The sequence below is a fragment of the Protopterus annectens genome, chromosome 9.part0 (genome assembly GCF_019279795.1).
Source record: "Protopterus annectens isolate FY-2018-M chromosome 9.part0, PAN1.0, whole genome shotgun sequence".
NCBI lineage: Eukaryota > Metazoa > Chordata > Ceratodontiformes > Protopteridae > Protopterus > Protopterus annectens.
This window is the reverse complement of record NC_056743.1, coordinates 26779899-26805351: the sequence shown is the minus strand read 5'-3', so window position 1 is coordinate 26805351 and position 25453 is coordinate 26779899. Positions and strand designations below refer to the sequence as shown.

The following is a 25453-nucleotide window of genomic DNA, read 5'->3' as shown; positions in this document are numbered from 1 at the left end:
ACCTTGCACCTTGTGTTTATAAGGCAAACACCTTAACCATTAGGCCACCCTCCCAACATTTTGGAAATTAAAAGTTGATGAGATGTTTGCAAAAGGTATTCTTAAATCAATTTTTAGTTTACAGTACTAAATCAGGATTTTGTGAGCTCTGTACCATCACTGTGTGTGTGGGGGGTGGTACATGTTTGATGCAACTGTGTGGGGGGCAGGTCATATTTGATGCAGCTGTGTAATTTCACTGTGTGGGGGGACAGGACAAGTTTGATGCAGCTCTGTAACATTGCCGTGGGGGGTGGTACCTGTTTGATGCAGCTCTGTAGCATCACCGTGTGTGTGTGTGGGGGGGGGGGTTGTACATGTTTGGTGCAGCTCTGTACCATCACTGTGTGTGTGTGTGTGGGGGGGGGGGGCAGGACATGTTTGATGCAGTTCTGTAACCGCCATGGGGGGGGGTACATGTTTGATGCCGCTCTGTAACATCACTGTGGGTGGGAGCAGGACATGTTTGATGCAGCTGTGTAACATTGCCGTGGGTGGGAGGGTGGTACATGTTTAATGCAGCTGTGTAACATTTTCGTGGGTGGGAGGGTGGTACATGTTTGATGCAGCTCTGTACCATCACTGTGTGTGTGGGGAGGGTGGTACATGTTTGATGCAGCTCTGTACCATCACTGTGTGTGTAGGGGGGTACATGTTTGATGCAGCTCTTTACCATCACTGTGTGTGTGTGTGTGTGTGTGTGTGTGTGTGTGTGTGTGTGTGTGTGTGTGGGGGGGGGCATATATTTGATGCAGCTCTGTACCATCACTGTGTGTAGGGGGGTGGCGCATGTTTGATGCAGCTCTGCACCATCACTGTGCATGGGGGAGTGGTATATGTTTGATGCAACTCTGTAACATCACTGTGTGGGGGGGGGTGGCACATGTTTGATGCAGCTCTGTACCATCACTGTGTGTGTAGGGGGGTACATGTTTGATGCAGCTCTTTACCATTACTGTGTGTGTGTGGGGGGGGTGGTGGTGGTATATGTTTGATGCAGCTCTGTAACATCACCGTGTGGGAAAGTGGGACATGTTTGATGCATCTGTATAGCATCACTGTGGGGGGTGGGACATGTTTGATGTATCTGTATAACATCACTGTGGGGGCAGGACATATGATGCAGCTCTATACACTGTGGGGGGTGGGACATGTTTGATGTATCTGTATAACATCACTGTGGGGGCAGGACATATGATGCAGCTCTATATAACATCACTGTGTGGGGGGGCATGTATGTTGCAGCTCTGTAACATCACTGTGTGAGGGGCAGTACATATTTGATGCAACAGTATAGCATCCCTTTGGGGGCGCAGGACATGTTTGATACAGATCACTAATCTAGTACTCATCTATAATCACATAGTACTAATCTATGAACCTATCTATGAACCTATGAACCAGATGACATCACTGTGTGTAGTGGCAGGACATGCTTGATTCTACTGTATAAACATCACTTTGGGGGGGCAGGACATGTTTGATTTATCTGTATAACATCACTTTGGGGGGCAGGGCATATTTGATGTAGCTCTTTAACATCACTGTGTGGGGAGCAGGACATGTTTCATGCAGCTGTATAACATCACTTTGGGGGGGCAGGGCATATTTGATGCAGCTCTATAACATCACTGTGTGTGGGGGGGGCAAGACATGTCTGATGCAGCTCTGTAACATTGCCGTGGGGGGTGGTACATGTTTGATGCAGCTCTGTGCCAACACTGTGTGTGGGGGGGTAGTACATGTTTGATGCAGCTCTGTACCATCACTGTATGTGTGTGTGTATGTGGGGGGTGGTACATGTTTGATGCAGCTCTGTACCATCACTGTCTGGGAGACTGGTACATGTTTGCAGCTCTGTACCATCACTGTGTGGGGGGGTACATATTTGATGCAGCTCTGTACCATCACTGTGTGTGTGGGCGGGGGGGTGGTGGTACATGTTTGATGCAGCTCTGCACCATCACAGTGTGGGTGGTACATGTTTGTTGCAGCTCTTTACCATCACTGTGTATGTGTGGGGGGTGGTACATGTTTGATGCAGCTCTGTACCATCACTGTGTGAGGGGGGTGGTACATGTTTCATGCAGCTCTGTACCATCATTGTGTGTGTGTGTGTGTGGGGGGGTACATGTTTGATACAGCTCTGTACTATCACTGTGTGTGTGGAGGGGGGTGGTACATGTTTGCTGCAGCTCTGTACCATCACTGAGTGTGGGGGAGGGTACATGGTTGATACAGCTCTGTAACATCACTGTGTGGGGGGGTGGTACATGTTTGATGCAGCTCTGTACCATCACTGTGTGTGTGGGGGGGGTACATATTTAATGCAGATCTGTACCATCACTGTGGGGGGTGGTACATGTTTGATGCAGCTCTGTACCATCACTGTGTGTGTGGAGGGGTACATGTTTGATGCAGGTCTTTACCATCACTGTGTGTGTTTGTCTGCATGTGTGTGGGAGGTGGTATATGTTTGATACAGCTCTGTAACATCACTATGTGGGGGATGGTAGATGTTTGATGCAGCTCTGTAACATCACCGTGTGGGAGAGTGGGACCTACTTGATGCAACAATATAGCATCACTTTGGGGATGCCGGACATGTTCGATACAGGTAACATCACTGTGTGTGGTGGCAGGACATGCTTGATGCAGCTGTGTAACATCACTTTGGGAGGCAGGGCATATTTGATACAGCTCTATAACATCACTGTGTGTGTGTGTGTGGGGGGGGCACGACATGTTTGATGCAGCTGTATAATATCACTTTGGGGGCAGGGCATATTTGATGCAGCTCTATAACATCACTGTGTGTGTGGGGTGCAGGATATGTTTGATGCAGCTGTATAACATCACTTTGGAGGGCAGGGCATATTTAATGCAGCTGTATAATATCTCTCTATGTGGGGTGCAGGATATGTTTGATGCAGCTGTATAACTTCACTTTCGGGGGCAGGGCATATTTGCTGCAGCACTATAACATCACTGTGTGTGTGGGTTGCAGGATATGTTTGATGCAGCTGTATAACATCACTGTGGGGGGGCAGGGCATATTTAATGCAGTTCTATAACATCACTGTGTGCGGGGGAGGGTAGGACATTTGATGCAGCTGTACTTTGAGTGCAGACATGTTTGATGCTCATCACTGTGGGGGTGCAGAACATGTTTGATGCAGATCTGTAACATCTCTTTGTGGGGAGGGGGGGGACAGGGGCAGGGAATGTTTGATGCAGCTGTCTGTTGGAAGTATTCACTGCTCTGTCCATAAGATTTATAGTGTAAGTTTTGATTTGCTCATCTGTAGTAGTTAAAGTGCTTGTAAAAAACAAGTCATTGTTCTTGTTCAGAAAGCAAAGCAAATTGTACTTTTATATTCTTAGGTTCCATTTCTTTTTTTATTCTGTTTTTGAACTTAGTGCATCTATTTGCAATTTGTCAGGAAAAAACAGTGATTCCATATAAGTGATGTGTTGGGATGTTTTTGTTTTTTTTTACTTATTGTAGGTTCTCCACCTCACTAGACCTGGTAGCATTTGTGTCACTTAACATGTTTACATGTTTGTGTGTACCTAAGGCAGCATTCAGCTTCCACCATAAGCTTTGGTGGGCAGTGTGCTTAGATCCCTTGGTATTAACAAGTCCAGAGTACCTAGTGACTTTAAGCACAATACGGTTAGTTTAAGAAAAACTGTAGTGTTGCAACAGACAACTGCTAGATATTTCTTTATGTGGTGGCAGAGCGGAGACGGTCTCTGCTGCAGCCCTCTCGCTGATGTAATAGCTTACTCTAATGTTGTGAAAGTTTTAAAGCCTTTTGGAGATTGCCTTTGGAATTAGGAGGCATTTGCAGAATGCATTTCATTTAAAAGTGAATCAGTTAAACAAGTGGATACTTTTTCTACTCTTCCACTGTGAATCCTCTCACTGTTCAAAAAAGGGAGAACCATCCAGTACTGCTTAATCCCCCCTCAACACACACAGCCTGCAGGCTCTGACCTTGATACTGCATACCTCTCAACAGTCAAGATTTTCGCAGCATGTCCAGATTTTTGCCTCATATTTTTGGTCTGTTCCACATAAAGTTTGTAGTTTTCTGTATTTCTGTGACAAATTGGTGAGGGCCGAATTTACAAAATAATAGCAGGCATTTGAGTTTCAAACTTCATATCCTTCAGAAAGTGCATGGTAGCACAGGACCTTTCTATTCTAGCAACTTTATAAGTTTATAAGAGCAATATTTAAAATTTGTCCCTATTTTTGGGGCTTTGTCCCCCCATTAATTTTGGTTTTGTGCAGATTTTTGGTGCTATAAGGTTTAGAGCAATGTGTTACTGTGTCTGGACCATTCGCACTATAAAGGGGGACAGTAATTGTGCTTTAAAACTGGTTTTTAAGGTATTATTTTCGAAGTACACAGAGGTGAAATTGTTTAAAAAATTTCATCCAAAGCACAAACATTAGAACCACTTTCATAACACATTTTCAAGCTGCAAGTCCAGAATTGAGACAAAACTTGACTGCTGATTTGGTTTGAAAAATGGTGCAATGGGCAAAATATCAATGAGAGGAAATGTTTGCACAGGAACTTTTGTATTCCAAGTAGACTTCAGAGGGGTTTCCTCAAGGGGTGAGATGATGATGATTGGGATGTGAAGGAAAGGAGAAAGGAAATTGTGAACACGTTTTCTGGGAGTGTGTGAAGTTATCCAAGTTTAAGGCCTATCTGTTTGTCCTGACACACAGCGAACATACAAAATTAACTAATATGATGCTATTAAGTTGGTTTCTTGGCTTAGCATTGTCATTTCATAGAAAAGCTTAAGTTTAATATTATTAGTAACTAAAAAGCAACTGCACAAAACTGGAAAGCAAGGATTAAACCTATTTTAAATCAAGTAGTGAGTATTGTAAGGGAAAAAGAAATACAGGTGAGATCATTAAATGATATAAGTAGTAAGTTTTTACAAAAATAAATGATGCATTCAGGATCACTCTAAAGCAATATTCAGATAGCTGAGTCAAGTAAGTAGGTTTGTAAGAACTGTAAATCGGTTATGCTCTAATATGCAAGAGTCAAGAACTGAATTATGCTGGGAATTGTATGTATAATGCAGATATACAGTAATGGAAATTGTTGTTGTGATTCTGTTTTCATTGTTATTAATGTATGTGAACTCAAGGTGCAACTCAGTAATTTGATGAATAAGTAAAATTGTTTAAAGAAATAGGGCAAAACAGGAACTGGGTAAGGCAGGGGCTTTTGTGCCATCAAACAGACAATATGAAAGTGTTTCCTTGTTTTGAAATAGACCAGAGTTTGTGTTTAGTCGTGTACATCGTTGGTGCTTTCAGTTAACACACCCACACTGCTAATGTTGTGTACCGACTGAGTTATAAAGATTTTTTCTTTGCATTAATTGGCTTTCTTTTTCTGTAGCCTCACACCAACCTTGCCGTGCTGGAGAGTTCATGTGTAGTAGTGGACTGTGTATAAACGCTGGCTGGCGATGTGATGGCGACTTTGATTGCGATGATCAGTCTGATGAAAAAAACTGCAGTAAGTTCTTTCTGTATTCCCTTCCTTCCATTATTAAATAAGGTTTTGTGCTGCACTCTGTGGCCAGCATGCTTGCTTACTGAAGAACGAAAGTGCAAATGTGTAGAGCATCTGACTGTACTTCTTGTATCTGAAGTTTCATAATAGTGGACCTAGGAGTTAGTAAGTACAATGTCCAGTTAGGGTTACCACCTGTCCCACTTTCTGAGGGACAGTCCAACTTTGGGCAGTTGTGTCCTGCAAAAAAGTTGTAAAAATGGCAAATGTCCTGAGATTTTATGACAAAATTATTTTCTATATTTTATGTAATAGTTGCATAAAACAGTTTTGCTGTATCTGAAACACCTAAATGTTATAATAAATAAAATAAGCAACTAAAGTGTTACAAGAATAAGCTTTTATTTAGGAAAACAAAGTGAAGTTCTGTCCTTTGTACTGGCCATGGGTATGTTTTGGCCTGCAAAATCTGACGTTTGTGCCAAAAATGTCCCACTTTGGGAATTTGAAAAGGTGGCAACCCTATGTCCAGTGTCCCCTGAGCTGCATTCTATTTCGGATGGTGGGGGGGGGGGGGACAGGAGTCTAGAATAGTGCAGGCTTCTTTGAAAAAACTGGGTAGTGTCAGACTTATGGGTTCTTAGGTATTTCTAGGCTAACAATCAAAAGGGCCTTTTCAAGCCTAGCTATACATCCCAAGTCTCTGACAAGTTCTTGTACCCTTGATAAGTGAGATTAAGCAAGGGCTTGGGAGGTGAAACATTTACAAGCAGGGGCCTAGGAGATGAACCACTTACAAGGCTGCCTGTGTAGATTAGAGACATAGGCTTTTTTGTGGGGAAACAACCTTTGAGGCATTTGCCATTGCATATTCTGATCTCTTTTCAGGAGGCAAAGAAAGGCATCCATTCTTTCATGAATGTGGCACTATAATATGACTGCCGAACAGCACCCCTTCCAAGTAACTGCAGTGTGGAACATATGCTTTCAGGCCCTATAATATGACTGCCAAAACATACCCCTTCCAGGTAACTGCAGTGTAGAACACATGCCTTCGGGCCACAGCTTGTGACCTTAGCCAGTTTAGCTGACTCCTCTGTGACATTTGCCATTGGACACAAGGACAGTCAGGAATAAGGCAACCTGAAACAGACCCCACCAATAACTAAATGGGCTTTCTTAAAACTACAGCTTTGAAGAAAGGAACAAAAATGAAGCTGCATGTATGCGAAGTAGTAAAGGTACTACAGACACCTTTCTGTGAAAATCTCCAGCACATAGTCATGCTGAGAAGAATCATTTAGCACTAAAAAAAACTTGCATGAAAACCAAAACAATTTAATGTGTTGCGTACACGTCTTACATGTATTAAGATTTTGTGTTGTTAACAAAACTGGTCAGTATTCTTTCATAGCTATTCTTACAGTTCTGAGATATCTTATTTCTTTTTGTCTTAGTCATTTTGAATTGTTGCTATAAGGGATATACCTTGTTCAGTGCTTTTGGACCTCTGCTTGGAAAGTCATTTCATCTTTCAAGAAAGATGCAAACTTCACATCCTATTGCAGCTAGCAATTAAAATGTGTCGGCTGTAAAGCAGTCACCGAGAATAAATTCTAATTTTAGAAAAGATTGCCTTCCAGACTTCATTGTTTATGTTCTCTGTGCTTTTATTCTGATTAGTTCCTTGGTGGCCTTGCATTCAACCTTCACAGGAGTGATGTTATTAGGTTTAATGGTTACACTGTAGAGCTGTGAATCTGATATAAATCTGATAACTGACATATCCTGCTGATGTACGGGCCCACTTAGCACTGTTTGCTGAACCCTATGGTATCTCTCTTTGCTTTTCCTTTGCATATAAAAACATTATTTCCTTTCTTCTCAGTATCGTTAGAGTACCTTCTTCCTTCTTTGGCATAGTTATGGCGATTGAATTGATGTATATGCAAACGCCGTCTCTATTCATTACTTGGAACCTTTCCCCTCTCGAAGTTCATGGCTGTGGACATTAATACAGGTTTGCAGTTCCTGTGTAGAAAGTAATTTGACTGCATATAAGAATTGCTTAGTTTACTCATATTTGCACTTTTTCTGCCTGCAGAAAAGCAATAATTTACACACGAATAGTTCATTTCTGCCTTCTAACTAAAACCACCCTTTGTGTGTCATGTGTTCCTTGCGTATTTTTATGTATTTATTTTGAATTTTACCATTATCTTAAATCTATATCATCAAGGTGGCTTTGATATGCATATTTGCACTATCTGTTCTGAAAAAAAAAAAAAAGCAGAAACACACCTTCACTTTCTTTTATATTGTAATTCACCGCCTTGTTTTAGTGTACTGACTCCTTCTACTTTATTTTTCTGTTGTTAACCTGAAGTGATCCACTGGTCTCAGATACTTTTCAGCCAAACTCCAGGTCAGTGGACCAGTTGATAGTTACAAATAGATAAAACAGTACAAATGACGCATTAAAGTATTACATGGATTTTAGGGGTCCAGTACAGAGTGGTCTTTTAACACTGTCATATATTCTGTTAGCCCTAAGTACAAATCTGTATATTTTTGAATTTCTCACTTCTGATATTTACCTATAAGCATGTAAAGCATTTTAACAGACTAGTAAATGGAAATCAAAGTCTAAACCAACTGTATTAGAAGTAGTAAATATAGTAAGAAAGATAAAAGAACTGCATATGGGATCTGTAGAAAAGTCTATGAGCAAATCACATAAAAAAAAATGAGAGTTGTGGAAACAATACATGCAGAATAACATTGGAGGAGGAATGCGGTTTAAAAGAAGACAGATTTTGAGTGAGCTATGTATGACTGACAGTAATTGCATAAATTATGTATAAGTGATGTACAATGTTTGCAACTAAAAATATTTCAGCAATTTGTTTTCATTTATATAAATGTATGGTTACCTACGTCATAAGTTATACTATAATAAAGATGTTTCTTGTTTAAAAAAAAAAGGCATTTTTAACAGCAGTAAAAAAAATGCTCCACAAATATAAAGATAAGTTTCAAGTTTGTCAGTTTTTCAGGTTGAAAGTAAGTGTTAACTAATTGATATATAAAGTCCTAATGCAATGAATCTCAAGCTTAGCTGCATCATGTAAAGGGAGGTATGCATTCATTGTCATGGTATACGTATCCTGAATATTGGTAACGGTTTAATAATCAAGTAGGTATTCTTAAAACATATTCATACGTTCATATGTAAGTACCAGGTTAGCTGCCCCTGTGGGCCATTTTAAGCCTAGCCAATTTCCCTTTTTTGCTCAAATTAACTAATCCCATTTGATTAGAGATTAGCCTTACCCATCCCATGGTTGATAATTATATGTCTTACCTCTACTGAAAATAACTGTGATTATACCATAGATAATTTGAGGGGACCCATGCGTAGGGTGAAGTATTTAGGAGCTGCCTCTGTCCATTAGTAATACATGGGACAGTCCTGGGGTATTTTTTCTGTTTCCCATCCATAGATCTAAGTTGCATTTGACAGGGATGGATTTTGTGTAATGTGGGTGAGGAGTCTGTTGCAGAGCAGCTGTATCTTCTGTGAGATGTACCTGTCCTTCCAAACTGTTCTTTTGGTGTTGTACTAGAGGTTGAGATCCCTAAACGGAGTATTTCTGATGCCATTGGACTTGATAATGTGCAGTAAATCCATCGGTATTGGGTTTGAGAATGCCCTGTATGCCAGATACAGATCACCTTTTAGCAGTCTATGATGCCAAGTATATTGACAGGGCTTTGAGTCGTTCATGTTGATTAGGCCTTGTATCCTTTTAGTAAGGTATCTCTGTGGGTGTTTCAGATGTTGCATGTGTCTGGATGGATCACCTTTACTTGATTGAAATTACACTTACCCGAAAGATAAAAGGATGAGACGACTTTGCTGAAAACTTCCTTTCACGAATGGTTGGATCACCAGAATTTTACTCTGGGAAAGGAAACACTTGGCCACCACTACAGAAAAACAAACCGAAGCAAATCAAACCCACCCAAGGGGCAGGGACTTCATCCCTTACACCCCCTTAGCTAAATATACTATATCCAAGATTGCACTACAGTGAGGAAAAGGGCAAAGTTCACCATGTTGGCCAAGTGCCTCCTTTCCCAGAGTATAATTCCAGTGGTCTGACTGTTCATGAAAGGAAATTTTCGATGAAGTCGTCTTATCCTTTTAACCTTCAGGTAAGTGTAATTTCAATCAAGTAAAGGGAATCCATCTGGACATATACATGCCAAAGGGAAGCATTATATTCAGTGATTGGTCAAATGAGGGGTGAGTAAAGGGGGGACAGTGACATCCCTAGATCTAGACACAATCCCTTTGTTTATAATCTGTGCAAGATCGAAGAACTTTCTTACAAGATCAAAGGACTTTCTTACAGTAGTGGTCACATGTTGGTCGAAAGTTTGGTCATTGTCCACATAAGTTCCCAAGTCCTGTACAACTGGATCAACTGTTGGGATATATTGTCAATGTGGTAGTTTCCTGGGGTAGATGGCTTCCCAAAGCATTCAGTAATGCATTCTTTGGCTTTTAGTTTCTGTCCATGATTTTTGACAACAGCTGTTTATTTGGGACAAACCTTCCTGCAGAATGGCTAAGTCATTTGGGGATTCACTAGCTTGTGTTAGCTTGCAATCATCAGCAAACGTAGTCAGCCAGAGCCCTTCGGTATTGCCTTTTCCTTCAGAAAAGTAGATGGTAAACAGGAGAGGTCCCAGAACAGAACTCTTGGAGGACTGCACTTGTGACACGTCTGTCTGTGGAGGTATCTTCCCTTGTTTTTATCTGCATCCTATCTATGAGCCAGTTGGCACTCCTTCAGGTGACATAGGGGGTTATTCCCAGTTTATTCAGATGTTCTACTATGTCTGAGTGAAAAGTTGTGTCAAAAGCTTTGGCCATGTTGAGGTATGAGGTGAGTACTGTTTTGCCTTCATTCCTTGCTGTGGTGACCTTTTCAAAAAATTTTTTTTGTAATTTGTTGTACCTCAAATGCTCTGAAAATGGACTGCCATGGACAGCATGATTTTGTTTTACAGTCAATGCCTTTGCCTTCCTGATGTCAGTTTAGAGGGACAAAGAGAAATCCCTATGAAGAGAGGATCATTTACTGTTTCTCTCTCTCTCTCATCAGCTTACAACAGTACTGTGACTGCCTGTTTTTGATTGCCATCATCAAACTTCGTTTCTAATTACTTTGTTTCATTTCATTTTTATTAGTGGCCATCTCTAACAGAGCAGTTTAAGGAATGTTTGAATGACCGACTTGAAAAGGTAGCCGAGTTAATTGTTCTTTTCAAAATAGTTTAGTTTTCAAGTGTGATTAATCTGATCCCTGTGATTAACAAGTGTTACTTGGGCTGAGATAGCTTGTGTTGCATTCATAGTTTTTAATGTTGTAGCCAGAATTAGAGACTTTGATGTTAATCTTCCTTCTTCAATTCACTAACTTGTCTAAGCAAAACAATGTATGCAGTGCAAAAGGACTCCAACAAATCTCCAGAACAAGCGTGCACTTTTACAGAAAATTGAGTGTAGAAAAATCATATACTAATAGAAAGTAAGAGTAAGCTGAAGATGTCTTTCTCTGTGGCACTGTGAGTTTGATTAAATGGAAAGGCAACTTATTTGTAATAAAAATGAACAAGTGGAGCTATTTCAAAACTAAGCTTGAAGGTGTTGCTTTGTACAGACTGCATGCTACACCATTTGTGTGAGGCGCGATACTGGCTGGCTGTGGCTGATAAGACAAATTTAAATGCTATTGTTTAAGAGCATTGTTATCTTAATATTTCTGTAGCTGGAATAACTTGTTTAACCTACTCTGGCCCTCGCCTTTGTGAAGTAACAGATAACTAGACAAATGCATGAAAGAAAGGCAGACGGAAATAAGTCCAGACATAAAACAAATTAGAATATTTATTGTGTTATGCTTTTTCTTGTATGTGACATGTTTAGTGTGGATTACAGGGAAGGAAAATAGCTTTTTGGAAAGAAAAGCTTGACATGTGGATGGAATTTTGTGAAAGAGATTTGTTTTTCTTTTGTTGCCAAATCTGAGCACTGCAACACTCTGCGCATGGTGTAAAAATAACTGTAGCAAGCATTTTGCCTCAGTTTAAAAAAACAAGAAAATAGCTTTTTTTTTTTTGTGGAGGCCCACAAAATCAGGGGATGGCAGTGGGCATGAAAAGAGCTAGCTACACCTTTGACCAGACATCCATTCTGTGTACTGCTTCTATTTTATTATCATTTGCCATATCTGCATGTTCAGAGAAACACATTCATTAAAACGGTGTGTTAACACCTGTTATGCCACTTTTCTGAGTAGAAAACAGTTTTTTACATACATTTTAGTCCATTATTTATATGATTTGATTGTTTATATAGTGTATGTCTTTTTAATTATTATTTTCAAGATAAAGTCAACTGATTGGATTTGACACAGATGTATCATTATTTAAACAAGAGCAGCAATTACTGTAGTATGTCTGAGGAAGCAGAGAAGAGACTGTGAAAGCACTCACGTTTTATATATTTTTACTATTTTTTATTAAAGTGTTGTTTTGCCGTGTGTATTCCAACGAGTTGGTGGCTTTTTTGGATCTTTAACAGATTCCCTGTGTACCCGCGGTAGTGGTGCTGCGGTAGCGTTGTCGCCTCAGAGCAAGACGTTGTCGCATTCGATTCTCAGCTAGAGCATCTTCTGTGTGGAGGCATGTGTGAATGGGTGTGCCTTCGTTGAAGGTTGTGCGTCAGGGCTGGTAACTCGGCACGTAAAAATCCACTACCAAACATTAGCGGACCGGATTTACCGGGATAAGCCGAAAGACACAACAACAACATCAGATTCTCTGTGTAAGAGATGCATTTTAATTCAAAATACTGGGTATACTTTAACTGGCGTTGAATGAAGATATTTCATGTTCTGCTGCTGCTGTTTATTAGCCAGCACTGTCAGATTTTAATGTCAGATGTGATGTTAACAGCACGGGGGGGGGGCTTAAAATGTTGAAGTCTGGTCTTGCATTAAAGCAGCATTGAACAAGGAAGTTATTTCACTTTTTTTTTTTTTTTTAATACCATAATCATGGTGCCATATACATTACACAGCGGCCACTGTGCTTTTATTGTGAATGATACAGAGATATATGGAAGACAGGGATATCGAAGAAGGCCAAGAACCCTGATGATTTAGTGATGGAACATATAGTTTCTGCTAAGGCATTTTGCTGGGATAGAATGTTATTATCTGACATGCCTTTAGTTTTACAAAAGAATTTGTAGAGTTAACAACAATATATGTAAAGATGTGAAGGGAGAGTCTTGCTCTCCCCTTAAGATTTCCAGTGGAGACTGTTTGTTGCATTTTACTTCAGTTTTGTTTAAAACTATGTCTGCAGTGATATAAAAATCTGTCATAAGGGAATAAGAAGATAGTAGGAAAAGAGGTAAACATCTCCCTATTTGCTGATAACTTAGTAATATACCTGATGAGACCAGAATATTGACTGTTCTTTTTCGAATGTGGAAAAAGTGGATGATTTCTGAGGTTAGAAGTTTAGTAAAAACAAGTCTTGAACAGCAGCAGTTAATTGTGCTTCATCGTGACAACTGAAGCAGTACTATGGATTTCTTTTGAAGCTGCCTGTAAGTACAACTTATGAGGGGATAATGAAGAGGCCAGGATCTGGTTTTAAGGGGTAGACGATGGTTATCTCAGAGAATACGGGGCCTAAGTGTCTTTGTGTTACTGCTGCTACTTTAGATGTTTCTGTCCTTTCCAGCTGGCAACCCAGCTCACTGTATGAAATCAGTTAAAACAATGAAATGATTTTTTTTTTTGAGATAGGTAAAAGCTTAGAGTGGCTGAGGGTAAGTAAAATGGGTGGCTGTATGTACTTGAGTGGTGTCAGTGTTGTGATACATTCCAAATCACAATTCTTCCCTTATTAACGATGATGAAGAGAGGCGAGTATGACACAAGCTTTAGAACTGTAAAACTGTTAACTGCACAGTAAATAACTAAAATAATGACATAAACTGCTTCTTCTTATTGTATGTAGTAGTATTGCTGGCTCAGGAGTAAGTTTAAATCTGGAAAGAGAGAAAAACTAGATTAATATATTTGCAGCAGTTGAGATGTGGTGATGAATGGGGCTCCTGGAATCAAATTAAGCAGAATTTTAACTTGCAATCCTTTCACATTCCAAGTGTAATTACTGCTTTAAAGTAGTGCAAGAAAACAAATCCTAAGGAGCTGCTGAAAAAAATATTGCCTGCATCGAAATTATTACTATTAAAGGCTGTGTAAAAATAGTGATGGCTACAAGGTTAATGAGCAGAGTTTTAGCGTGCTGAGAGAGGAAGGGTAGTGGACAAAGGGAAACAATTCCAGGTAAAGGATATAGAAAAGGAAGTAGATAAATCTGGGCACAGTTATACAAAGATATGCCACTTAGTCTAGAAAATTTAGAATGTTTGCACTGAACTAATTGCACAAGACACTTTATACGCCAGCAAGATTGTCAGAACCCTTAGTTAGATCCAACGTGTTGGAGCTGTTATACAGGAAGAGAAGGAAAATGGGTGGATGTATTTTGGCCCTGGTTTGGAAATTGAAATCTGAATCTAAATGTAGCAAATATTGTAGCTGAGACAGAGATGAGAGAAAATTGAAAAGATAGATTCATTGCATAAGTTTGCATTTAGATAGCTGCCATGGCATGCATATATTTATATTTATACAAGTACACAAAACCACGAACCCATCTAGAAAATGTGAAAAAAGGAGGCTGATGATGATGATATGTGTGTGTGTGTGTGTGTGTGTGTGTGTGTGTGTGTGTGTGTGTGTGTGTGTGTGTGGTAAGACCTCAGTAGGTTAACACGCCACAATGTCAACAGCAAGAAAGTCAACCACAAATGCTGACAGTCGTGCTAGAGTAACAATCCCCAGGGGAGGGAATATTTCCATTTCCTGAGGATTGTGCGATTTCGGAGTTAGTATGTATATTTAGCAGGGGATGCAGGGGGCTTGCCCCCCTGCAAAAAGCAATGTTATTTTGTTTTTTTTTTTTGGTTGCATACAACAAGGATTGTACTTGTGCATGTGCAGTTTAGTGTCTGCATTTCTGATGTTGTCTGTCTGTGGTCAAATTTCTTCTTGCTGACATTATGGTGCATCACCCTAGTGAAGCAGACCCATGTGTATATATACATACATATATATATATATGTGTATATATATATATATATATATATATATATATATATATATATATATATATATATATATAGAGAGAGAGAGAGCACTGTATTTGACTTGGGTGGGGCACACGTGTGCAGCAGTAGTACGGTGGTATTATGGAGCAACAAACCATTTGCATGAATGCTGGTGTGGGCAAGTTCAGTTGGTCGACAAAGGTAAGTGTTTGGGCAGAGAGTTTTTGTGCGACTGAGTATGTGTTTTAGGATTAGGATGGGGTTAGGTAAGGGGATGTATTTAATGTGTGTGTGTGTGTGTGTGTGTGTGTGTGTGTGTGTGTGTGTGTGTGTGTGTGTGTGTGTGTTTTGGGGTTAGGGTGAGGATTAGTTAAGGAGTAGATTCAGTGTTTGTGTGTGCAACTCCAAGCTGTCTTGCATAGTGGTAGTGTTATAACGAGAACTTTTTTAAGGTAAGCTGCACATTAGGGATAGGTGCAGGGGCAGGATTAACATGCATTGCTAAGGTGAGCAGGAGGAAGCAGAGACAAATGTTTGAGCTACATGCCTTCTTTCAACAAAAACTCTTTCAGGTGATTCAGATTAGATCTTGTTTTCATTTGTATGAGATAGAGTATACACACCAGTACTGAGTTTTTTTATCCGTTTTGTAGCCTGGCTGTGCAGTGAGGAGGGATGAAGCTCTAAATGCGACCTAGGAGATGGGTTTGATTAGTGTTTCTTGCACTGGAGGAGCCAGGCAGGGAGGGTGGACGAACATTCCAGTGGGGGGGGGGGGTTGGGTGCTCACAGGGGGTAGACAAGGTGGTGTCATCTCACTGACGGAGATTAGAGAGTCCATCACATATTCTGAAGAAGGAGGATCAGGGCTGTTGGAAAGAAATACCCCATTATGAGGTGATGGGATACACTCTCTAGACAGCCTACTGCACAACTCTGCCCAGAGCCTTCGTAGGTGTGGCAGTTATGGCCAACAGAGAAGAAAAATTATCAAACCTCCCCTGATATTTTACTGAATGATGGCTTCTCATGGCTGACCCTCTGCCCCATGTTGGAAAAAAAACAGACAATGGTGGCTAGTGAGGAGGTTGATGATTAACAGATAGTGAGGAGCAGAGAGATCAGAAATGTTTGTTTTTTTCTTTGTAATATGTAGTGTATACACAGAATGTTTTATAAATGAAACAGTTTATGTTATGTAGTCCAATCTTGTCTACATTCTTACCCTTGGGTTCGGAGCCGAACCTCGGCTCCGACTCGGCCATACTCTAGCTCAAAGTCTTTCAATTGGCTGGGCTAAGAGGTATCCCATGCCGCACTGCTCTCTTTCCCCAAGATCTCGTTTGCCTTTCGTAAGCTCAGATGTGGTCTTGCTCTTGGTTGTGGCTAAGTATAACTTTTTGTCTTCTTGACTAAAATTTTGATCCAAAAGCTATTTTCATAGCTAAGTGTGTGTGTGTTGTTGCTTTGTGGAAGCGTTTTTTGTGTGGCCTTTGTGGCATTTGTCTACCTTTTGTCTGGTATCCCATCAGCTATCTCTCAACAACTAGTCCTCCCTTGGTTATCTGTTTTCCCTTCTGTGCTTGTTTTTGTTTTAGGTACATATCCCCTCCGGACTAGGGCCGTTTAAGTTAGAGGACCAAGTCCTTCCCCTTGTTTTCCTGTCAGGACTGTTTGAGTTAGAGGTCCTTGTGTAGTGTCTGTAGTTTATTAGTTTAGTTCCCGCGCTTGTTGCTGGTTTCTGTTTTACTGTTGTGTTGTGTTAGTATCCTGCCGACCGTGTCTAAGGATACAAAAGAACATAAGGGGGGGGGGGCTATACACCTTCAGAAGTCTTGTGCATTCTGTCACGCATTCAGCCCTCATGTTCTTCAAGAAAGGAAGAACAAACTAATTCTGAAGGGACTACTGAAACCCTCTTTCGAGGAAGATTTGGAGAGGTCTTCTAGTGCCAAGTCCTCTCCCTCTAAAAGAGACAAAACATCCAAAGCAAAACAACAATCTCCGGCTCCGTCTGTCTTATCGGGGCCTCTGGAGAAAGTTACTAAGTCTTCTGCGGCATCTTCGGCACCACTGTCTTCGGTGCCAAAGGAAGCTTGTCAACCGACAAAACTTACATCGGCGCCCAGCCTCTCGGAGTCGGAGATACTAGTTCAGAGCCGGTCTCCAGTTTTTAGACCAGTTTCTCCTCCTCGCAGGTCTCCTTCAGAGAGGAGGTCTAGATCTCCTACCTTGTCCTCTAGGTCCTCCAGGACTTTCTCTGATGTGGATGTGGATAGAGTGGCACAGAGACTGCTTCAATCACCGGTGCTGGCTAAATTGCTTTCGGCTCCAGCCCAATCTGCTCCGGAGGCCATCACCCATCCATCATCGATACCTCCTCCGAGCAAATCTCAGTCTTCAGAGCCAGAGTGGTCAGCACTGTCTGATGCTTCTAGGATGGCTCTGATAGCCCATCCTGGCTTATTGGCTCCAATCTCGGCAGCTCCGTCCACGGGGTCCAGGACTCATGGTTCCTAGGTCGGACCCGAGGGGAATGTCTCTGGACGCTATTTGGCTCCTAGCCTCCCTGTCGGTGCTTTGGCTCGGGTGAGCTTGACCCTTGCTTCAGCTTCAGATGTTGCCCCTTCTGCTCCGAGGTCTTTCATGGTTGGTCGATCCTCGGAGCCTGGGGGACCAGCTTTCGAGGTCATGCGGAGCGTGCTGGCCAGGTCCTCAGCTGCATCATTACAGCACTGACACTCTACCCCCTCCAGCTCCAGTAGCAGTCTCTGATCACCCTCTATCTTTGGACAGCAGAGACCCAAGGCCTCAGGATACCTCCATGAGTGTTCCCCAAATTTCTGAGGGCCCCTCCCAGAGTTTTTGCCTGAGGAGCCACCCAGAAAAAGAACGTGCAAGAGGAAGCACATCAACTACCAGGAGTCTCTCACATCAGACACCAACCTCGAGGAATCAGAGGGGTCCCCCAAGTCATCCTCTGAGGATATCTCTTTCTCTGATATCCTAGAGATCTTGAAACAGAGGCGACTGGCCCTCTAAACTCCCTTCCGAGGAGGAGTCGGTGTTCCTGAAGGCTTTTGGGGCTCAGCCCTCTGCCTCCTGGGTCTCTCCACCCTTCGACAAACTCCTGGATCTAGTTTGTCGGAGGATGTGGGAAACCCCTGACACTGTGGAACCAGTCCTCAGGAGACGCAACAAATTTCTGTCCGCCCCCTCTGACAAAAAGTTTCTCACAAAGGGCGTTCCAGTAGATGCCATGGTGGTGGCAGCGGCCACCAAGAAGGAACAGGCTGAGACTTCATCTACCATCCATCCCCCTTAACAAGGAGTCTAGGACCATGGACCGGTATGGGAAGCGTATGTTTTCTTCAGCGGCCTTTACACTGCAGTCACTGAATTACTTGTCTTATTTTACATGGCTCCAAAGAGATCTCCTGAAAGAGCTCGGAGATGCTCTGCAAGGTAACGTTTCTGACGCAATGGCTCAGAGAGTCAACGCTCAGATGTCTACCCTAAATTCTGTTGCTAACTCCTCCATGAGGCAGATCTCTTACGCAGCCAAAGGAGCGAGTAGGGCAGCGAGTTCCAGAGTTTCTCTCAGGAGGCACTCCTGGATGCACCTCTGTAATTTCACGGTGGCCTTCAAGTCTACATTCACCAATGCCCCGTTTGATGGCTCCTCGTTGTTTGGAACCAAGGTGAAAGACACTCTCACTGGGTGCGAGCAAGAGGGAAGAACTCTGTCTGCCTTGGGAGTCCATTTTTCCACGCCTTCTAGACCTTATCCCAAGGTCGAGAAGAGTGGGAAAATGTGTTTCAAGAAATCGCAGAGGTTTTTTCATGATGCACAAAGTGATTCCCCCTCCAGAGGCAGGGGAGGGGGTAGTAACTCAGGTAGATGCTGCCCTAGAGGCAGAGGAGGCCTGCGTAACCAGGGAGACCGTGATTCCTTTCGTGGTTCTCCCTACCAGTGCTCCTGATGGGAGGCCCGACTGCGCATTTCCGGAGCCAGTCGGGGGGGGGGTCGCATTTCACTATACCCAGAAGCCTGGCAAGACATCACCCAGGACCAGTGGATATTAAAAATAATTTCTGGAGGATATCACATTCCCCCCCCCCCCCACACCGATCAAAAGAATCCCAGATGTTCCACCCAATCAAAGGGATTCCGCAGCTTCAGAGGTTATAAAGCTGCTAGAAAAAGGAGCCATCCAGCATGTCCTGTGAGATCAGATTGGATTAGGGACTTACTCCAGATTATTTTTGTTGCCGACAAGAACAGGGGACCCTGAGACCCATCTTGGATCTCAGCCGCTTGAAACTCCACTTGAAGAAGTCCAAGTTCCGAATGGTTACGTTGCAATCTTTTCTCCCATTGTTGGGAAAAGAAGTGTGGATGTGCTCCATCGACCTCAAGGATGCTTACTACCACATAAAGATGGACAGGGCATCCAGAAGTCATCTACGCTTCCGGCTGGCAGCCAGTCATTTTCAATTTTGTGCCCTGCCCTTTGGTCTCACCACAGCCCCCAGGGTGTTCAGCAAATGTATGGCAGTGGTGACGGCTCACTTGAGATGTCAGGGATTCCAAGTGTTTCCATACCTGGATGACTGGCTCCTTTCTGCCACCACCAGGCATCTACTACTACAGACCAGAGACGCCACTATCAAGCTGTGTCAACAATTGGGTATCGCACTAAACTGGGGAACGTCTGCTTTGTTGCCCTTGCAGCATGTCACCTTTATAGGCGCCGAGTTAGACACCGTGCTCTTGAGGGTGTTTTTACCACAAGAAAGGATTCAAGTTTTGCAACAACAAGTATACGCATTGCTCCCTCAAAAAAAGTGATGGCAAAAACGGTTCTCAAATTGTTAGGGACTGTGGCTGCAACAGTTATGCTGGTTCCTCTTGCGAGGCTTCACATGAGGCTCCTTCAGTGGCTGTTCTTCACCCAGTGGCCTCTACAGCATCTTCCACTTTCTCACCTCATAATGATCACAGACAGGTGCAAGCAAGATCTGCACTGGTGGCTTCACTCCAGCAACCTCAATGCGGGAAAACCCTTTGTCCCATCCCCTCCTGTTGCCACAGTGACCACGGATGTCTCCCAGATGGGGTGGGGGGGCATTATCTTGGCAGAACGGTCCAAGGCACGTGGCAGGAACACGAGATAAATCTGCATATCAATATCTTGGAGATGAGAGCAGTGCCACTAGCGTTGCGAGCACTTTAGAGCTTTCTTCCTCTCGGGACAATTGTGATCCACTCAGATAATATGTCGGTGGTATGGTATCTGAACAAACAGGGAGAAACCAAGTTATATCCCCTTTGCAGAGAGGCCATTCGAGTGTGGCAGTGGGCAGTGTCTTCCCAACCTTTTCTTGTAGCAACGCACATTCCGGGGAAGTCCAACGTGATCGCCAACAGGTTGAGCAGAGCTATTCTGATGCTTCACGAGTGGTCCCTGAACAGTCAAGTTGCGGAGCAGATTTGCCACAGATGGGGTCAGCCTTGCTGCGATCTATTTGCCAGTCCCCTCAATACCAAGTGCAGCAGCTACTTCACCCTTATCCCCCCTCCGGAGGAGTCACTCAGGGATGCTCTAGTTCATGATTGGCCCTCCGGTCTACTTTATGCCTTTCCTCCTGTTCCTCTGTTGTCAAAGGTTATTCAGAAAGCACATTCCTTGGGAAGCAGAATAATTCTGATTGCTCCACACTGGCCTCGTCAAATTTGGTTCCCCTTTCTCCATCCCTATCTCATAGATGTCCCCTGGATTCTGGACCCACAGCCAGATCTACTGACTCATATGTCAGTTCCATCCTTCTCTTCAGACCCTCCGGTTGACAGCCTGGCTACACCATTTCCATCACTAGTCAGGCTTCATCATTTTCCTCTGGAAGTGATTCATATTCTGTCTTCTTCCCATAAGCCTTCGACTAGAAAGATTTATTCCAGTAAATGGAAAAGATTCTCCATCTGGGCTCAGGCAAGACAAAAATTGATCCTTATACAGCTCCAATTTCTTCAGTTCTGGAATTTCTCTCCATGCTTTTCAATCAGGGGTCAGCAGCCGTGACCATTAAAGTACAGTTGGCCATTATTTCCACTTTTCACGTCGCTAATGAACCCAGTCTAATGCCGCATAGACTTTGTAAGGCATTCTTGAAAGGCACTATACTGCTTCGCCCTCCAGTCTTCGACCCAGTTATGCCTTGGGACCTAAATGTTGTGCTACAATGTCTCACCTCTTCCCCCCTTTGAGCCTTCAGCTACGTGTGAACTAAAATTTTTGACTTGGAAAACTATCTTTTTGGTAGCCTTCACTTCAGCTAGACTTGTCTCGGAGCTCCAAGCTTTGTCTATCAGACCGCCTTACTTGATTTTTCACAGGGACAGGGTTTCCCTCAGACAAAACCCTTCCTTTATGCAAGTGGCTTTGGTTAGTAATCTCAACCAATCCATTGAACTGCCCGTATTTTTTCCAGAGTTCTCTAATAGGGCAGAATTTAAATTTCACCAAATGGATGTTCACAGGCAGTTGCGTTTTTATCTGCATAGAACGAAGGATCTTAGAAAATCGGATCAGCTATTTGTCTCATTTTCAGAAAATAAGATTGGGTCTCCTGTTTCCAAAGTGACTTTGTCTAGATGGATCTCTAGTTGTATTTCCTTCATTTATGCCTCAGGTGGTAAGGATTTACCATTTAGAGTGAAGGCTCATTCTACCCAATCTATGTTTACCTCTACAGCATTTCAGGCCAGGATGTCTATGGATGATATTTGTGCTGCTGCTACATGGGCATCTCCTCACACCTTTATTACTCGCTACAAATTGGATTTGGTATCCAGAGCCAGGTCTTCTTTTGGTTCCACAGTGCTCAGGAGTATTTTCCACTGAGCCTCCCAGGGTTCAGGTGCTGGGGACGCTGTCCCACGGGTAAGAATGTAGGCGAGATTGGACTACATAACATCAAGAAGTTATGTACTCACCATAACGTTCGATGTATGTAGTCCATCTCGCCTCACATTCTTACTTACCCTCCCGCCTTCCCCCATCCTGGAGGACCTAGAGGTCAGTTCTGGTTTCAGTACTCCTTTTATTATTGGAATGTTTTTTTCCTTCTCTATGTGTTATGTGTATGGAGGGAGAGTGATAGAGTGATTAAGCTTGAAGCAAACAAGATCTGTGGAAAGGGAGCAGTGCAGCATGGGATACCTCTTAGCCCAGCCAATTGAAAGACTTCGAGCTAGAGTATGGCCGAGTCGGAGCCGAGGTTCAGCTCTGAACCCATGTGTAAGAATGCAAGGCGAGATGGACTACATACATCGAATATTATGGGGAGTACATAACTTATTGTTATGTCCTAGTGACCTCCCCCACCCAATGTAGAGTCCCTTTTTCTGTAATGAATGGGTTCTAGGAGTGGGACATCCCATCAACATTCATGTGGTAAGGATACTTCTCAACCTTTGAGCATTAACAATAACAGTGTCATAGCAGAGAGTCAGACAGAGGAGTATTTTCTTAATTTTCACAATAGGTTTTTATACACTAGATCCTGTAGAGTTAGTATTATGGAATCTTTGTATAGGGTTATTTTGTTTATTTTTTAATGCATGTACTCATAAATAGGTCTCAGTTTGTGTAACATCACTAATGTAGGAGGAACAAGGGTAAATTTGAGGGCCAAAGTCATAGTGCTCTGCCTAAATTGTAGTCATTGACATGTATGTTGCCGTTATAAGTCATATGTCTGACAGTATAATGCAATGGCTGAAGTGCCAGAGCTGATCTATATAACTTTGAGTTGACATCTGTTTGCTTGCATAACCATTGTAGGAGTGCACGGTCAGTTACTAGACAGATGTTGTATCCTAGTAAGAAGTATTATGGAGAAGTTAGTGCCCAGTTAATAACAGGGTGCTGATGTAGCACAAGGAGTTCTCATCACTACCTACTTCCTGAGATAACGTGGCTTCTAACCCTCTTCAGGTGTGTTGATGTACACAGTAAAGGTTTTACCAAAGTCAGGGGCAACTGATACTGCTCTGAATGCAAAGTTGCTTTTAGTTGGTTAAAAACCTCATGGGGGCTGATCTTGGTTTTCCAGTCTGCCTTATTTTATAGCTCACTTTGTTCCCTTTCTTTCTCACTACAAAGGAGTCTTTGCCATCATGCTAGGAACTTGCTATCTGCAGCGGGATTTAGTACTAATAGTTTGTCCCCTGTCTGAAACTCCCAGTCTTGTATTCTTATTGCACACCCTCTTTTGTATCTATTGTGCCATTTCCATTTGTTCCTTAATTACATGTTTAACCTGTTTTGCAAATTTGTGAAGTATGTTGTCACACTTTTAAATGGTTATTTTGTTCTGTTACCAGGCCTCCATTGCTATGTGCAGCAAACGTAAAGGGATGTCTGTCATATAGTAACTCACATGTGGTATACCAATTCAAGCTTGCAGCACATCTCTTACAGCAAATAGGAGATAAGGAATTAACTGATTCTAATCTGTGCTGTCCTACAGTTGGACCTTATTTAGCATGGACTTCAGAATTTTATTAAAGTGCTGCATGAATCCAGGAGCTTGATAGTGGTTGATTTTACTTTATATTTCTGGCAATCCTGGTTCATTACCCTGTACATAAATGAGGTTCCTTGGTGTGTGAGTATTTATTTTTGGGATTCTCTAACATGGACAAAAGTAGCACCAGCCCTTTGACTGTTTATTTAGCAGTGACTTTTCACAGAGGTATTACTTCAGTGAATAACAGTGGTGGAGCGGATAGTGTTGTCGCCTCACAGCAGCAGGTTTTCTGGTTTGATTCTTGGCAGGTTTGCCTTCTATATGGATTCTGTATGTTGTCTCTTTCTTTGCGAGGATTTCCTCTGGGTGCTCTGGTTTCCTGCCACATTCCAAAGGCTTTGCAGTAGGTGGATTGAACACACTAAATTGTAAAAACACCTGCTTTCTACCTGTACTTGTTACTGCTCAAAACACCCTTAACTACACCTGTCTGAACCCCCCCACTCAACCTCATTTCCTCTTCCTCCCTTTTCTTCCTCAACCTTTACCCTCTCTTCCAGTTCTGTTCACTGCGTCTCCTTGCATTTACAGTAGTCACTGGACTAAAAATTCTTTAATTCATCCCACTTGACATTTATTACATGTTTTATTGTATGTTTAACTGCTCTACTACTGCCTAGCTAAAAGCACATTTTTTTGACCTTGTGTAAAAAAAAATCTATTCATTTGCTGTATTTTGTTTTCTTGTGACTGTTATTTTGTGTATTAGTCCTTTTAAAAAATGCTAGCTAGCAAATAGTTTAACTTGGGATGATTATCCTACTTAGCTTGGTCTTTGTAAATTTATGTAGAGTTTATATCCCAGACTCAAATCTTATATACTTACATAGACTGTACTCAGGTCAGAAGTCACAATGTCGCTCTTCTGTAATCTTTTCACTGTGTGCTTTTACTGCAAACCATACTTTTGACTGTGGAGCTTTTCTGCCTGTTTCTCCCCTGAAAAAGGGCTCTGGCTCAGTCGGACATTCCCAATTAACAAATGTCAAATAAATTTGGCCAAAGGTGTGAGTGTTTGGTACAGAAGAACAGCAGTGGCAGAGCTAGCTAGCCAGCCAACGGTGTGAACCTTGGCTCTAGATGATTCTCTCTGTCAAAAGTTGCACCCCGACCCCATATGTAAAATGGGAGAAAGGGTTGTGGGTGAATGAATTGCTTCAGTGAACATAGTGGCATAATCAAGTAATTTGTAGACTGTATTAGTAGTCATCACTAGATGTTTACCAGTGGACCTACAAGATCCCATGACTATCCATTAATTTGAGACTTCAATAACAAGCAACAAATATCAGTGGACTTCTGAATCCAGGATGTGGCACATTCTTTGGACATTGTGGGCCTCCTGCACAGATGAAAATCATTCATAAATCACTGCTGCAGTAGCCTAAGCTATATGGGTTACGATGTAATGATTCGCCAGTCTTCCAAAACCTTGGGCTTCCTCAGCCTGCAGCCAGGCTGATGATTGCATGAGGACTTGGTGGAGAAAGCCAGCAGCCTGGGCGTGAAACACTTCGACTTTCTTGACAGCTGTAAAAGGGAAGCTATGGTCCCAATAAGAAAGGTAAAGTTTTCGGTATAGATATACAGATCCTTGCAATAGCATACACATAGACATAAAAGGAGGAGGGAGGGTGGGAGCAGCTACTGCAGCATTGATTTAATTGAGTTTGTACTGTTATGGTTAGTTTACTTCTGCAGCTGTACTATATTCAGTCATTAATCACTGCTTCAGTAACCTAAACTATAGGGATAGGATAACATCTTACACAGACTGGGAAGGAGGAAGGATGAGTCTCTGGCAGCTGCTGAGGAATGGTCCTAGCAAAGTTTGTTCTAGACCTGTAAAAGGAAATTTAGTTTGTAATGCTTCATAAAAGGTATGCACAGCAGATCAAGTAGCTGCCTCAAGAATCCAACTCTTTCCACAGAACCAGTATAGCTTAGGCTATTGCAGCAGTGATTTTAGTAAAGCATATACTGTTATGGTAAGTTT

At 42.3% G+C, this 25453-nt stretch overlaps 1 protein-coding gene across 3 annotated transcripts in view; it reads left to right on the top strand.

Moving 5' to 3' along the window:
* LRP4 (LDL receptor related protein 4) overlaps window positions 1-25453 on the top strand; it is a 2374694-nt gene that overhangs the window by 1441798 nt on the left and 907443 nt on the right. For all 3 annotated transcript variants that reach the window (XM_044082533.1, XM_044082532.1, XM_044082534.1), the window contains exon 7: window positions 5481-5600. In XM_044082533.1, coding sequence (XP_043938468.1) covers window positions 5481-5600 — 120 coding nt within the window. The remainder of the gene's footprint in view (window positions 1-5480; window positions 5601-25453) is intronic.